This window comes from Typopeltis vanoorti, chromosome 5 (genome assembly GCF_054136105.1).
Source record: "Typopeltis vanoorti isolate ZY-2024b chromosome 5, IOZ_Tvanoo_1.0, whole genome shotgun sequence".
NCBI lineage: Eukaryota > Metazoa > Arthropoda > Arachnida > Uropygi > Thelyphonidae > Typopeltis > Typopeltis vanoorti.
Window position 1 is genome coordinate 104,707,387 of NC_143553.1, and position 17,538 is coordinate 104,724,924.

At 34.2% G+C, this 17,538-nt stretch overlaps 1 protein-coding gene across 1 annotated transcript in view; it reads left to right on the forward strand.

Annotated features, from left to right (window-relative positions):
• Nucleotides 1-17,538, forward strand: part of Iswi (nucleosome-remodeling ATPase imitation SWI) — a 365,763-nt gene that overhangs the window by 245,815 nt on the left and 102,410 nt on the right. Inside the window, exons 14-15 of the mRNA XM_090392651.1 lie at nt 2,252-2,384; nt 10,265-10,413. Of these exons, the coding sequence (XP_090248777.1) occupies nt 2,252-2,384; nt 10,265-10,413 (282 nt within the window). The remainder of the gene's footprint in view (nt 1-2,251; nt 2,385-10,264; nt 10,414-17,538) is intronic.

A 17,538-nucleotide genomic window follows, 5' to 3' on the forward strand; every position in this document is an offset into this window, starting at 1 on the left:
ATCACAGATAGGACCTTGTCATTGCTTGGCCATTATCGTCAATTTAATGGAAGCAGATCCTTTCACAGCCTCTACAATTTTATCCTTATTTTACAAAATGGTCATCACTATAGGAAGAAACTATTGGAAGTCACATTAACAGACTTACCAGTATCATGTTGCTTTATAACTTGCAACTTCATTTCAAGATCAGTTGCTTGCCTCTTTTTCTGTGATTCTTCACTAGGTTTTTTGATTGGCCATGTAGGGAAGCTATGTTGCACAAAATATTGCAAAATATTTAATGATAAACACACAAATAACCTATTTCTCAAACACAAAATCAACAGAGGAACTATTGAAGACACTTGCAGACTGCCGACTGAACTTGCCGCTGAATGCACTGTTGTCACTGCACGATGCATTGTTGCTTAATAGAAACCTTTTTACTTTATGCTCACTTTCGTCTTGTTCGAAAGTATAGTCGAAAATGTTATTTATTCCCTTATGGGATCACAGACGTAAGTCGAGGGATGACTGTATTCAAATTCAGAAATGCTGATTTTTTTTAATTGTTATATTTTATTCTTAGCTATCTTTATTTAAAAAGAGGAAAATAACTGTTATTATTCAGACCAAGCAGAGCTTTCCTAACTTAGTCAGACTGAACTGAGGTTGTCAAAATCAGATCATTACTTTACAACAAACAGTTGAGAAATCATGGAAATATGACAAGGATCTGTACTCAAGTTTTTAGATCTGGAAAAGGCATATGACAAAGTGCCGAGAGAAAAGCATTTCAAAACACTACAATTATATGGGGTGAATGGATCATTATACAGAGCAGCACATAGTCTGTATTTAAGTTGTCCGTCAGCAGTTAGAATTGAAAAAATACAAGGAGATGGTTTGATGTAAAATCAAGGGTTAGACAAGGATGCACATTATCTCCACTTTTATTCATTATCTGTATTGATCACATTATGAAAGAAAAGGGCATAAATCCTGATATTAGAATCAGACATATGAAACTTAGCTCTTTGCTTTATGCAGATGATGTTGTTCTCCTAAACATATGTTGTGAAAGTCTTCAGGATTCTCTGGATTATATAATCTGCAACAAAAAAGCTAGTGTTACAGGTAAGAGACATAAACGTTGTAAGGGTAAAATGATATACGTTCATTTTATTTTTTGATACAAGCAAAATGAAACTCATAAAGCCGACAAGAATAGCGCGCAAAAAAAAAAGGAGAAAGAAACTAGTCTCCTTCCATTATCCAGCACTAATCTTGTGGGCTGTATGAGGTTCATCTTGCTTGTATAAAGCAAAGAGCTAAGTTTCATATCTCTGATTCTAATATCAGGATTTATGCCCTTTTCTTCCAATATAAAAGTAATTGGCTATTCATTTAGGTTTAATTAAGTTGAAACCTTTTTGGCTGTTTCCTTCATTAACTGTTAATTATCATTTACATGAATATTCAAATAAGGTATTACATACCTGTTACTCTGTGTGTTATCCAGTTTCAAGTTAAACATTCTGATTACTTTAAACTTGGCATTTTCTGAATAAAACTGTTTTGCCTCATATGGCTTGTGTGTCTGAACTGCTGCATGTATATCCATTAAACACATTGAGCTGAACTCATTGTACAGAATTCCAATAACTCCAGTGAGCTATTGGAATTCTGTACAATTTTCAGTAAATATAAGACAAATGAATTGAAATTTCAAGGTTTTAAAAGGCAGATGTATAGTACATGAGCATCCTGAGTGGGCTGAAGATTAGATTAGATACAGGACTTCTCTAGCAACAAGTATGGCATATTTTTGAGTTACTTCATGCCTCCAGTAAGCATGATTATGATCTTAGACCAAACTGAAATGATCTTTCATTTTAAAGTCATTCACATACATGCATTCAATCAACTTAGCTAACCAGTCACCTTCCATTCTTCTCAAATTTTTGAGGTCACTCTTAATACTTAATTTTGATACTTCTTGCTAAAATTATGCTGTACAGCAAACCTAATTTAACAAATTTCTGTAAAATATTGTACTTTTCATTTTTGTAGTTGGATATATCTGATGCCACCATATCAGTCATACTATGCTGCGCATGATAGTGTAAAAAAATTATTGTTAGATTTTTAAAATACAGAAAATTCATTATCAAACTATATGTTTAGAGTATTTAGATGATTCATAATTTTCTGACTCATTTTGATGTATTTCCATTGAATTAATTTGTGTCAATAAAAATTTTTATAGGATAGAGCTCACCGTATTGGACAAAATAAAAGTGTACGTGTTTTCCGATTAATCACAGAAAATACCGTAGAAGAAAGAATTGTAGAAAGAGCAGAAATCAAGCTTAGGCTTGACACGGTGGTAATTCAACAAGGTAATTTAGACTTATTTAAATGAGTTAAAAGGAAAGAGAAAAAAATCAATCTTGAAAATTTTTAAAAATATACAGTAATTTTCAAAATATAAGAAAAAATTTTTTTCATCATCATCATGCGTATCAAGGATTTAGCATGGCCTGTTCCGGCCTTATAAGTCAATTTTTTCTGTTACCGGTGCTTGGTTTAGTTCTTTCATAATTTCTTCATTTCTTTTGTGATCAAATAGGGTATACTTTGCAGTTTTTCTCATAAACTTCATTTCTGCTGTTGTTAATCTTTGTCTTTTTGTTTTATTGTTCAGATTTTGCTTCCATACATTAAGACTGGTCGGGCTAATGTATTGTATACTTTTAGTCTGGTTTGTTTTTGAACTAGGTTTGGTTTAAATATAGAGTTAATTACACCTGTTATTTTTAAATATTTTGCAATTTTTACGTTTATATCTTTTTCATTTTCATATGTGATCATACATCCTAGGTAGTTAAATGAATTCACCTGTTCTAAGATCTTGTTATCTAATACTATTTTAGTTCTTGCTGGATCTTGTTCTTTAAAGGCCATAGTTCTTGATTTTTCTGTTGATATTATCATACCATAATCTTTGGATAGATCTAAAATATCTTTCTGTAGTTTATCTTCACAATTTGTAATTATTATTTGGTCGTCGGCAAAGAGGAGAGTGTTTAAGTTTACTGTAGGAGAAAGTTTAATTCCTTGATGTAAATTTTTATTTCATTTTATTATTATTTCATTTAAGTAGATATTTAAAAGAGTTGCTGAGAGGGAGACATCCCTCTCAGACCCCTTGGTTTATCTCTCTCGTATATGATAGCTCGTGATTTAATCTTATTTGTATTTGATTATTTTCATATATGCTTGTGATAACTTTTAGGATATTATTTGGTATTCGTCTTTCTTTTAATATGTTAAATAATATGTTTCTTTTAACTTTGTCAAATGCTTTTTCAAAGTCAATAAATGCAATATGTGTTTCTAAATTGTATTCTCTTCTTGTTTCTATTATTAATTTTAGGCAAAAGGCTGGTTTTTACATAATCGTCCTTTTCTAAATCCATTCTGTACTTCTAAAATAAAGTTTTCGGAATATTTCATTAGTTTGCTATTTAAGATTCTGCTATATATTTTGTAACAGGAATTTAGTATACTGATACCTCTATAGTTTTTAGGTTCATCTCTATTACCTTTTTTAAAGATAGGCATCACAATTGCTTTTTTCCATTCTATTGGGGGGGGGATACCAGTTGAATAAATTTTATTTAAAAATAAGAGTCTTTCTTTGAATCTTGTTCCTGCGTATTTATATAGTTCTGAACCTAGCTTATCTTCTCCAGGTGATTTTCTGTTTCTTGTTTCTTTCAGGCTGATTTCTAATTCCTCTTTAGTTATTTCCTTTTCATTTCATTAATTGTTTGCCAGTTTTCTTTTTTAAAATATTTGTCTGTCCACAATTCTGTGTAGTAATTTAGAACTTCTAATTTCAATTCAGTGTTTAATTTTATGTTCTCTTTGGTATCTGCATTTAAGTGTTTCAAAATTTTATATACATTGGGTCTTATTTTATATAAATCATGATCTAAATTAAAAAGAAATTTGTTCCATGATTCTCTATGTCTTTTTCTGACTTCTCTTTTTGCTATGGCTCTTATTCTTTTATATTCTATTTCATCTTCTAATCTTTTATTGCTTAACCATTTGTGATAGGCTTCTTTTTTCTTTTTGATTATTTCTTTACACAGTAGATTGGTTCCAGAAAAAAACCTTGTAAAAAGGTTGCAGTGCATATGAAAAAATAGAAGAATGGTTCCAGGTGTGAAAACCCAATAAGTTATTTTCAAACAAAAGATATGAAAATCATTGAATAAAATGTTATTTAATTTTAATGGAATATTTTTTTTAAAAAAATACTTATTTAAAGCATATACATATGTATCTTTCTTAAAGAAAATTGTGTGTCACTAATAAAACAGAAATTCAAAAAGACCCAAATACACATGCGCATATGGTTATTAGTTAAATTTTATTTGCCGTCACTTTCTGGCAGTAGCTGTATTCTTTTGAGACTGGAATTAAACTACTTACATCATCACTTGAAACACTTTGGCCATCCTGTTCATACTGCAATGGCGAAATGTTTTCTTCAGTAAAAGTAACTAAATTAACTAATTTCCAATAATTCCGAAGGTTGATTTTTTTTTTTTTTTTTTACAGTGAACTCTGTAATTAACCGTTGAGATCCTGTTTTGACTAGATCTTTGTATAATCTTTCATATCACATACGTGACTTCAGTTCACATAAACTGTTCAGTTCGTTCAGTATTTGGATCGTGTAAGAATATGACTTTGCGATTTACTAGCCATTTGAAGCCCTTCTTTAATTTATCCTGCAGTGAGTGGAATCTTTACATCATCATCACTTTTTTCTTTTTCATCGGGATTCTCAAGGACAGCTTCTATTATTTCATCATCACGAACAATCTGAGCAATCTTCTATCCACATTACTATGGCCTTTTCGATGTCTTTTATGATGTCTCTCATATACAATGCCGATTTGGTTCCATAAAGAACAGATTTTCAAATGGACTCATAATTCACGGTAGCTTCATTCAATCCAGAATATTTCCCTAAGGATGTTGAATCTTTTCCAGCTTTTAAACTATCCAAAATTTGGATCTTAGTTTCTAAAGAAATAGCTTGTCTTTTCTTCTTCTGTCTAATTGAATTATATGACATCGTGGTTAATGGAGGTAATGTTACAAAAATATCTGAAAATAATCAATAATTAATTCTACTAATTTGATATTACACTTACAAAACTTCTAATACAACTGTATTCTACGAACATTTCAAGTTGTAAACATTTCATAAATATTTCAAGTTGTAAACAAGAAATGATTGTTCAGCAAACAGCTTTAACTTCTTCCAAGCAGCTTTATATAGGTGGGTCTCCCATAATGGATCAACTTAACTTCAAGGAATCAGCATAGCACCCTTCTGCTTTCAGGAACTAATGGCAAGTGAATATAATGGATCATCTGTCGACTTAACTTCAAGGAATCATAATTACAAAAACTGATTTTTTTGTTGTCGCCACAGTTGTCTACATTCTGTAGCATAGAGTAATCCTTGATATTTAAAACATTGAGGGGGTTCCCCAAAATTCAAGTTTAAGTACATATGTACCATTCTAGGGAATGATAATTATAATGGAAATACTCTTTTTAACAGAACTGAATTCAAATAGAAATTTTAAAAACAAGCGCCATTTTAGCCGCTTGTTTTTAAAATTTCTTGTTAAATCAAAATATTCCACATGTTAAATCAAAATATGCCGTGTAAAAATAGAATTGCTTTTGTTTTCTAAACTATGCTATTTCAAATTCGTGTATAAAAAAAAGCTGTGTAAAAAGAGAATTAGCTGTACTTCTGCTTTTTGATGCATCAAAGGTCCATTAATCAAAGCATTCTTTTCACGAACATTGCCAAACCATTTTTAATGCCGATTTCAACTTGAGTATCCTTACCACATCGGGCTGAACCATGTTCTCATTAGTAAGAGCTGAAGTTTCAATGTTTGATCTGTTTTTTAAGATCTTACACGAGGTTGGTTGTGAAATTTTTAAATGTACAGCCGCACTACGCTGACTCATTTTGGGAAACTTATCATAGCACTGTAAAATTCGTTGCTTTTCTTGAAAAGATAAATCTTTACATTTTTTACTTGCTTCTGCCATAATGCTGAAGACTGTTTTTAATGAGCACTTAAAGTCAAATTCACTTACTGAAAGAGAGCACGAAAATAAACTAGAAAAATCACAATTCAACTGTTTTTATACGCACCTGCATTTGCCTTGAAGATTTACGGAAGAATAAAATTAAAAGAAGATTAACACAAAAGTCAGATTTCGACAAATGTTCTTTGTCAAATTTTCTCCTGATTAATCCTTAAATTTTTTAATTCTGAGTTGCAAAAGTCAAAACATTCCAGGATTTTGATAACAATAACCGGAACTTTGATTATAATAGATGGATTATTTTTAGGGGCCAAAATCAGTTGGCCCCAAAACACACCATTTTAAATGGTGTGTTTTGGGGCCAACTGATTTTGATAACAATAACAGATTGATGATAACATCCGTGATCACAATAAGCAGATTCTACTGTATTATGAAATTCAATTTTAGTGAAAGAAAACTAACGGTAATAGGAAGAAAAAGGAAAGAAATTAAATGAAAATAGGAAACAATAATATAGAACAAGTAAAGCAATTCGATTACCTAGGATCACATGATCATTGAAGATCTAGACTATTTCGAAACCATAATATACAGAATCAGTAATGGATGGATAACAATGGGCAGACTACAAAAAATATGGAACAATAAAAGAACTCAAATTAAGATATATAAAACAGTGATAATTCCCATAGTACTCTGTGGCTCAGAATGCTGGATCTTAAGAGAGAGAAATAATGGATAGAAAATGCTTTTGAAATGAAATGCCTAAGAAAAATCAATAGAACAAACTGGACAGAAAGAAAAACAGAAAAAGTCAGGAAGAACTTAACTTTAAAGAAACAATAATTACAACACTAAAAAAGAGCCAACTAAGCTGGTTTGGACAAGAATGAACCTAGAAAGACTACCAAACATTATTAAATGGCAGAATTGAAGAACAACCCAGCAGAGGAAGACCAAGAAAAAAATGGATTGACAACATTAAAGAAAACGCTCACTTAAACTCCATAACCTCTCTCTCTCTCGGATCTCCTCATGTCTGAGGACTCGTTACCTTCCTGATGATGCTTCGCCATTTCTTTCTCTCCTATGCTTCTCTTATTGCTTGTTCTAGTTTAAGTCCAGTGATTCTTCATATTTGGTCAATCCATCTGTAGGGTGGTTTTCCTCTTTTTCTTTTCCCACACGGATGATTATTTTTTCCAGGCAGTTGCCTTCTCTTCTACATATGTGTCCAAAATATTGCACTATTCTCTTGTCAATTATGTTTATCAGTCTTGCGTGGATATTCAGTTCTTCTAGGATACTTTTGTTTGTTCGTTTTTCTGTCCTAGACACTCTTAACATTCTCCAGCACCAGAGCTCGAATGCCTCAATTCTTCTTCTTCTGTCATCTTTTGTCATTGTCCAAGATTCAGAAGCATAGAGAAAGTTCAAATAAACTAAGGTTTCTACAAGCTTAATTTTGGTCTTTTTGGAGATGTGCCTGTCGTTCCAGATCTTTGTTAAATCAGTCATCGCTTTCTTAGCTAGTTCTGTTCTTCTTATCTCTTTTTTACATCCATTTTTTTGTTATTATCTCTATCTCTTCTGCATTGTTTAAAACCATTATTTTGGTTTTGTCTTGATTTATTCTTAAACCATGGCTTAAGCTTTCCCATTCTAATTGATTTAGGATGGATTTTAATTCTTGTTCATTTGATGCTATTATTACTATGTCATCTGCTTATCGTAGGTTAGTGATTGTTCGGCCACCTAATTTAATGCCTCCATTCCACTTTTCTAGAGATCTTTTCATAATAGTTTTGCTGTAAAGGTTGAATAGTAATGGTAAGAGTATGCATCCTTGTCTTGAACCTTCTTCAAATTGGGACACTGAGTTTTCAATTCTTACTGTTGCTTGATTTTGTTGATATAAGTTCTTTATGAGGGTTACTAGATGGTTTGGTATTCCTGATTCTTGCATGATGTCCCATAAAATATCCCATATCATATAGTCCAAGGCCTTGGAGTAATCTATAAAGCATAGATAAAGGTTTAAGTTGAATTCCCTTGCTGTTTCGATTATTTGTCTGATGTTAGATATATGATCTCTAGTTCCTCGACCTTTTCTGAATCTTGCTTGTTCTTCTGAGATCTGGCGGTCTATAAAACTTTGTAATCTTTCCTTAATAATGTGTAGTAAAATCTTGCTGGTATGTGAGATAAGGGCAATGGTTCGGTAGTTTTTACATTTGTTGTGATTGCCTTTCTTGTAGATTGGGATAAATGGTGGAACTAGTCCAGTCATTTGGTCAAACTCCATAACAGAACTTCATGAAAAGACTGCAGACTGAAAGAAATGGCAAAAATTTGTCTTTGAAGAACTCAACCTCCATGAGAAGAAGAAGAAAATAATTAGTGTTACCTTTATTCATATGTGGTTCACTTCTTCCTCCTCCTGTCACGATATTAGGCAAACTAGCCTGTTCAAGCCTCATGTCATCTATTTAAGGATCTTCCTCTCTTTTTCTTATTTTTCCTTTTTTGTTAGCAGTTTAGTATTATTATTATTTTTTTGGTAGTCTCTTTGTTTCATTCTAATCATGTGAATCAGTTTATTTTTATAACTGCCTGTTTTGGTTCTACTTTTAAAATTTGTGTTCTTTTTTTCTTTTTTTTTTTCATTGCTCATGTTTCACTTCCACATAATATCTAATAGCTTTAGCTAAAACATTGAATATTCTTAATTGCATTGGACCCTAACGGTACATTGCCATGCACATGAAGTTGCAACTGATGCTTTAAATACACTTTAATGTTTAAATTTATTACCATTCCATTCTTGAGACACTTGTGACATTAAATTAAGAATTATAAACACGTTAACACAAGAATATTTTAATGTTTGCCAAATATTTCAGTCTGAAACTAACAGACTATCCTCAGTGGATTGATAGGAACAGTTTTAACAAGGTGGAATACAAACAATTGATCATTCAAAAGTAGAACGAGCCACGTGATGTTATATTGCTAAGCATTAAAGAGAGGTTAATTTCTTCAGAGTGATGAATAAATTATAGGTATTAATTCACAGTTTCATATGACAATCTTAATTTATAAATTCAATTAAAGATATCACTAGACTAATGTAAGAATTAAAGGTCTCAATTTAAAAAAAAATGTTTTTTAGTTTGTTATCCAGATTAAACTTTCCAATATTTTTGACAAGGATATACAGTCATTTCAATTCAAGTTAGGGTGTTGAAGCAAGATCTCAGCTCTCTTTGAATAGGTGTTCGAATTTATAGCAACATCTGTGTAGAAGGCGAGTCTTGGGCCAGAAAATGTTGTGGTTTGTCTCTATCCCGTGCTGCGCCAATCCAGACTTATCGGATTTGTTGCGAAGAATGTATGATTGATGTTCTTGTATTCTTTTTTCTATAGAGCGTCCAGTTTGCCCAAAATATGACAGATTGCCATTAACAAGGAAGTTGATATACACCAGGCAGGGACACAGTTTAGCGTTTATCTTTAGAAGAGGGGAAATAACGCTAAATGCCATAAAACTGTATATCCTTCTCAAAAATATGGGAAAGTTTAATCCAGATAACATTTTTTTTTAATTGAGACTTTTAATTCTTACATTAGTCTAATGTTATCTTTAATTGAATTTATAAATTAAGATTGTTATATGAAACTGTGAATTAATACCTATAATTTATTCATCACTCGGATGAAATTCACCTCTCTTTAATGCTTAGCAATGTAACATCATGCTGCTCGTTCTACTTTTGAATGATCAATTGTTTGTATTCCACCTTGTAAAAACTGTTCCTATCAAGCCACTGAGGATAGTCTGTTAGTTTCAGACTGAAATATTTGACAAACATTAAAATATTCTTGTGTTAACGTGTTTATAATTCTTATTAGTTTTTTTACTCACCTTATTATTTTACAGAGTGATAATTGACTGTATACAAGTATAAACTGGTATTTATATTTCTTTTATTGATATGGTGACTAGAATGATATAATGAATACATTATATTCATAACATATAATTTGTAATGAATTATATTTCAGGGTTAATAACATGAATAGCATCAAGTGTCTTCTGCACTACTAAAATTATTTTCAGGTCGTCTGGTGGATGGGCAAGCCAATAAACTTGGAAAGGAAGAGATGTTGGGAATGATTCGGCATGGAGCTGATCACATATTTGCTTCTAAAGAAAGTGAAATTACGGATGAAGATATTGACGCAATTTTGGCAAAAGGAGAAAAGAAAGTAAGAAATAAGAAAGAAAATGCTGTATGAATTTCTCAACTTTTTTTGAGGGAGGTATTAAATCTCCTTGGTCATTCATTTTTATTTGAATTTGTGGTTTATATCTTCTTTTAAATATCCCACTTCATCTAAAGAGTCATCAAATTCCTGGCATTTACCCTCAAGGGGTGTACAGGATATGATAGTACTACATGAAAAATTTACATCATTACTAACTTCCTACCTACAATTTTCTGCCAAATCAATCTATTACCTGTCAAAGCTACAACATTGTCAGACCTTATATTTATATATCTATCTTCTAAGGCACTTTTTACTGTATCAATCCACCTATATCTTCCTCTGGGTCTTTTTCCTGCCAACCTGGCAGAGAACACTTGTTTTGCTAATCTTTCCTCGCCCATTCTGTTTAAGTGACCATACCACCTGAGATTAGCTCTGTTAACGCATTCCTGGATGCTGACATGTCAAGTTCTTTCCTAATATCCTCGTTTTTAATATGATATTGCCATTGATGCCATCTATTCACACCCCTAATCTTTCTCAGGAATCTCATATCTGCAGTCTCTAGTCTTTGGTCAAGTGTTTTACTTCTGACCCAGCTCTCATATCCATAAGTTAAGATTGGTTTGAACACTCTCTTGTGTGCAGCTAATTTAGTGTTTTCACTAATTTCTCTCTTATTCCATATAAATTTATTCAGTTGACTTCCTACCATACCAGCTTTGTTGATTCTGTTGTCTATTTCCATATTTAATTTACATCTTCATTAAAAATCGTGCCTAAGTAGCTGAAATGTTTTACTTGTTCTATAGGTTCTCCATTCACAATGCAACTGATATTTCCAATGCTTTTGTCTATTTTCATTATCTTTGTCTTGTTATTGCTGACCTTCATACCATATCTATCACAACAGTTATTCAATTTAGTCAGGGGATCTTTTAGACTTCTAGCGGATTTATTTAGAAGTATAACATCATCTGCATAAAACAAGGAGGTGACATTAACATCTCCAATTTTGGTATCAGGTTTAATACCACTTTCCTTCATAATGTAATCCATTTAGATAATGAATAACAGAAATGATAATGTACATCCCTGTCTGACACCAGATTTAACATTAAACCATCTCCCTGTACTATACTTCAATTCTAGCTGCTGACTTACAATTCAAATAAAGACTAAGTATTGCTTGATATAATGATCCACTGACACCATACAACTGTAGCATTTTGAATAGCTTCTATCTTGGCACCTTGTTGTATGCTTTTCCAGATCTACAAAACTTAAATACAGATCTTTGTTATATCCCATGATTTTTCAACTATTTATTGTAAAGTGAATATCTGATCCTCACCAAGCTTCTCTTCCGCAATCCTTATCAACTGTTTCTCAAGTATACTGGCATAAATCTTTCCAGGAACATTCAGTAGAGAAATACCGCTGTAATTCTCACAATCAGTTTTATTTCCCTTTTTATATATGGGTACTATGAGAGCTCTACTCCAATCATCTGGAATTTGTCCTGTTCAGACCATCTAAACTATGCAGTGTAGCCGCTGTAAAACTTTTATAACTCCATACTTGAGCATTTTTTTTTTGTCTAATATCATCTACTCTAGCTGCCTTTCAACATTTCAGACTTTTGATGACTTTTTCTACTTCAATCATGGATATGTATTCTTCGTTGCATGCTTGGTCAGTGTTTTTTATCACTGTGCTGTCATCACTGCTAATTTTATTTAGCAATTTTTTGAATTAATACTCCATACTTCAAGGATATCTTTTTCTCCAGTTTTCATATCACCTTTATCATCTCTAATTCCTTTTACAGCACTCTGTCCTCCATCATTTCTGAGCTTCTTCAACAACCTCCAGAATATCTTGCCACCTTCTTGATATTTATTTTCTATGTTCTTCCAATGACTTTTGTTTAGCTAGTTTTACACTGTGTTTATTTTCTTACGTTTGTCTCTGTATTCTCTAAGAGCACAAACTGACTTATTTGCCAGGAAAGTTTGATATGATTTCTTCTTTTCATTCACTGCCTCTTTAACTTCCTGTGTCCACCAGGTAGTTCTGATTTTTCTATCCTTGCAGGACAACCTCACCATTTGCCTCTGGCAGAATCAATCAATGTTTTCTTCAGAGCTTGCCACTGAATCTCCAAGGTTTGATTCCTGTTCTCAAACTTTTTCATTTTTTCTTGATTAATGTTTGTATATTTTAGTCTACAGTTCACATCTGAGAGCTGCTCAACTTTTATTCGTTTTAAAACTTTCGTACATGTTCTTCTTTTCAATATGAAATTCAATTTTATCCTGCTTAAGACTAAATGGTGATCACTTCCAATTTCAAATCCTCTGTACACTCTAGCGTCCTGCACCAGAGAGAAAACATCACTATCAACAATAATATAGTCAGTAAAACTTCTCTTATTCCTTGCCTCTTCTCTCCGTGTGAATTTGTGCACATTTTTATGTTGGAACATGGTGTTAGTAATAGCCATTGCTTGTCCTGAGCAGAAATCCAAGTATTTGCCATTATTATTAGCTTTGCTCTTTTCTCCAAATTTTCCCAAAATAATTTTGTATGTCTGAGAATCATTTCCTACTCTGCTATTTAGATCCCCAACAAGACCACTTTTTCATTGTGTCTGTTGCTTTTTCTAAAGCCTCAAAAAATTCCTCCACTTTTACCTTAGGAGAACCTCCTGTGGGACCATAGGCACAAGTAAGTCTCATTGGGCTATTCCCCATTCTGATATTTGCCCACATCACTCTACTTGAAATTGCCTGCCATTCAACAAGATGAGCCTTGTATTTAGTGTTGAATACTATGGCTATTCCTTCTAAAGTCTCTTTAGTTATTTGTTTTATTTATAATTTATTTTCTCTTGATACAGCATTTTACCAGTGCCTTCTGGTAATTGCTTATCATTCCGTCTTAAACAGTTACATGGGCATGAAAATTATCAAGAAAGCTAACCTCACTGTGTGGAGCTTAAGAGAATGCTTTGCAATTGAAAATTTAGATACAGTTATATACAGATTTGGTGGAGAAATATAAACATCAAATGAAAATGTGACAGGGGGAAGAAAATTTTTACCCAGAGAACATTGGGGAAGGGCAAAAAAAAACGGGGATTTTAAATTAGTTATTCGTCTGCTATGACCAAACTCACAAATATATTGAAAAATACACATCTCTAAAGAACTTAAAATCAAAGTATGTAGTTCAGTGGTACTTCCGATTGTTTATGGTACTGAGACTTAGGTTGTAAAACAGAAGGAAGAATAAAAATTGACAGGCCTTGAAAATAAATAAAACATTATGGACTGAAATGAAAACCAACCAGAAGATCAGAGAAGAATTACTATACAGTATTTCAATAATAACAAGAATTGGAGAAAAACAGTTACATTGGTACAGAATGTCTATTCAGGTTTCTCCAAATTCTCTAATTTGGCTGCTTATGGATTGAACTGGAAAAATATTGTTCACAGTAGCCTCAACCCACCTTAACCAGATCAAGAGGATGATGATTCTATGACATGAATTCTGGATAGCACAATTGCACAAGTACCGCTGTGGAAGAAGGTATCATGTACAAATATTTCACTTGTTAAGAATAATAGGTAGTTTCCACAAGTCATTTAGTTAGGAATATGATGTCAGGCTGCCTCTAACTACAAGCGTCGTGACATATAGCATGTATGTCTAGTCATGCATGATTATGTTGCAGATGTGGAAGTGATATTTTCGATTTTGTTGGTTTTTGTGGAAGATTTTCTTTACTAATACATGTTATCATATTTCTGATATATATACCCTACTACCTATTTCTGATATGTACTGATATGGGGGTGCTTAAGGTTCAAAGCTGTATAACTGAAAGGAGACCTCCACATAGCCTTTAAAGGAATATGAAGAACCGACCAGAGCTTCTGATCTAATATCCACTCATCAACTTCTCATGGTGCACCCTGTTAGGTGCCTACCTGGATACTGAATGAACGAGGGTGGACTAGCAATTTCGGTTTTTCACTATATTATTTCAGGAAATTACAATGTACTAGGATATACGTTAAAAATAAATTTTAATATATTTCTATATTACGGCAACGTCACGCTGCCATTTTCAAGAACTTAGGTACAAGATACGTGCATGCAGGCACAGCACAAACAATAAACGAGTAAGAAGAATGAAGCTATTATTTCTCCTAAAGTCCTGATGGTGCCCTCTAGCGGGCGATGTTGGTATTCTTGGGCGATTGGGCTGGAGGTCTTCTGATGAAGGTTTCCCAAATTTGAGGAAGTCTCATGCAGCCAAATTTGTTGAGGTTTGGTTCGTTTCTTAGGGTTGAAGCTGATTCTATGAAAAGCCTTTCGTATCTGTATTTGCTACGTTGTATTATCCTGGCTTTTTTCCACCGTATTCTATGGCAGGTATCCAGAGCATGGTCAGCAAGACCAGAGTGGCTGTATTGGTGACATCGGATGTAGTCCTTGTGTTCTGAAATTCTGATATTTGCTGTCCTGCTTGTTTGGCCGAAGTAGGACAGCTTACAGCTGCAAGGGACCTGGTACACCCCAGGTAGGTCTAGGGGGGGAGATTGGTCTTTTGTTGAGCGGATAAGGGATGCCAATTTCTTATATGGTTTGTAACAAGAAGTTAAGTTATGTTTTTTTAGGATTTTTGTGATTTTTTCTGAGGTGCCTCGGATGTAAGGTATGGTGATGGATTTAGAGTAATCCTTGTTGTGAGGGGGAGGGTTGTGGTTTACTGGTTTTAATGTTTTTTTGGGGGTGGGGGTAGCCATTGGCTGAGAACGTGTTGAGGATGTGGTTTCGTTCTGTGGTTAGGGCATTGTCATTCGAGCAGATAAGTTTAGCCCTGTTGCATGGTGTCTTAATGACTCCATATTGTTGTGGGGGGGGGGGGGGATTGTTGGTGACTGTATCTGCCTGTATGGGTGGGTTTTCTATATACTGAGAAAACCAAGGTTCCATCAGGCTGGCAGGTGACCAGTGTGTCTAAGAACGGAATGCAGTTGTTTTTTTCCTCTTCTAGGGTGAATTTGATTCTGGGGTGTTGGTTGTTTAAGTGTGTTAAGAAGGAGAGGAGTGCATCGGAGCCATGTGGCCAAATAGCGAATACATCATCTGCATAGCGAAGCCAAATGGTTGGTTTTTGTGGGGCAGAGTTCAAGGCTTGCTCTTCAAAAGTCTCCATATAAAAGTTGGCCAAGGGTGGGGAGAGTGGAGAACCCATGGCTGTCCCCTCTATTTGTTTGTAGAATTTTCCTTGCCTTTTGTGAAGAGAAACGGTGCTTGAATTTCACACAGTTAGGGATTACCTGGTTATCCTGGCAGCGCTTCAGGAAGGCGAGACGATTCAGTTGTCTTGCTAGCTTCAACTTCAATTTACCGTAATGGCATGCTTTACGTGCGGTAACATCTCCGTGGATTATCGTAATTCTCGTGGAAAGGCTTAGACGTTGGTTATGCATTTTCACTATATTATTTCAGGAAATTACATTGTACTAGGATATACATTAAAAATAAATTTTAATATATTTCTATATTAATCCGAGATAACCAGGTATTCCCTAACTGTGTGAAATTCAAGCACCGTTTCTCTTCACAAAAGGCACTTCGTATCTATAACCGTGCCAGCCAAGCCTTACTTAGAGAACAAATTGCCGCTACTTGCCGTTTCCTGAGTGAAGCTAACTCAGCTATACAGGCACTCGAAGTTGACCTTTCAAGAGCACCTTAAGCCACGAAATTTGGTCGATTTTACACATCTCGTGCACTGCAGCGGAGAAAGAGTTTAGATTAGTCCGAGATCAACACATCAAAAAATTTGAAAATTTAAAAAAGGTCGCGATCTCTAAACCGCAACTTCCTACCAATACGGTAGTGAATCTGTCGTCACTAAGTGTGAAACCCGAAGCACTCAACGCCCTCGCACGTGGCCACAACTTCGCCATTGCGCCCAAAAGAATACCTGCTGAGGATATCATGATACGGATTGAACGCAGGATCCGACACCTCCCAAGCCACGTCGCCAAAGATATTAGACTGGATGTAGCTTGTGTTCTGACTAAAGCCAAACCACCTAAAACCAACATGCCCTGTAAAGAAATTAAATCTCTATTAGAATTAAAGAAAAACAAGAAAATAATAATCACCAAAGCTGACAAAGGGAATGCCACAGTATTGCTGAACCAAAAAGATTACACAGGTGAGCTGAAATCTCTATTGTTAGATCGTGCCACTTACCTCCCTATCGAATACAATCCCACCAACTCACAAATTAGAAAACTCCACAGGCTCCTTAAGAAGGTCACTTCTTGGCCTGTGGAAATCACCAACAAACTAAAACCATATAACTCCATATCCCCCCGTATTTATGGACTCCCAAAAATTCACAAGGAAAATGTGCCATTACGTCCCATAGTGGATGGCATTGATTCCCCCACATACAAAATAGCTAAACATTTGGCCAAAGCTCTCTCACACTATACTGGGAACACACCTTCATACATAAAAAAACTCAGCCCATTTCAAAGCCAGCATAGAAAACCTTACACTCAAACACACTGACATAATGGTCAGTTTTGATGTCTCCTCCTTATTTACGAATGTCCCTCTCAAAGAATCCTTAGAGCTAATCCAAGCTAAATTTCCTCCCGATATCACAGCCCTATTTCAGTTCACAATGAACTCAGGCTACTTTGTTTGGCAAGGAAAATTCTACAAACAAATAGATGGGACAGCCATGGGTTCTCCACTCTCCCCACCCTTGGCCAACTTTTATATGGAGACTTTTGAAGAGCAAGCTTTGAACTCTGCCCCACAAAAACCAACCATTTGGCTTCGCTATGTAGATGATGTATTCACTATTTGGCCACATGGCTCCGATGCACTCCTCTCCTTCTTAACACACTTAAACAACCAACACCCCAGAATCAAATTCACCCTGGAAGAGGAGAAAAAAACAACTGCATTCCGTTCTTAGACACACTGGTCACCCGCCAGCCTGATGGAACCTTGGTTTTCTCAGTATATAGAAAACCCACCCATACAGGCAGATACATTCACCAACAATCCCACCAC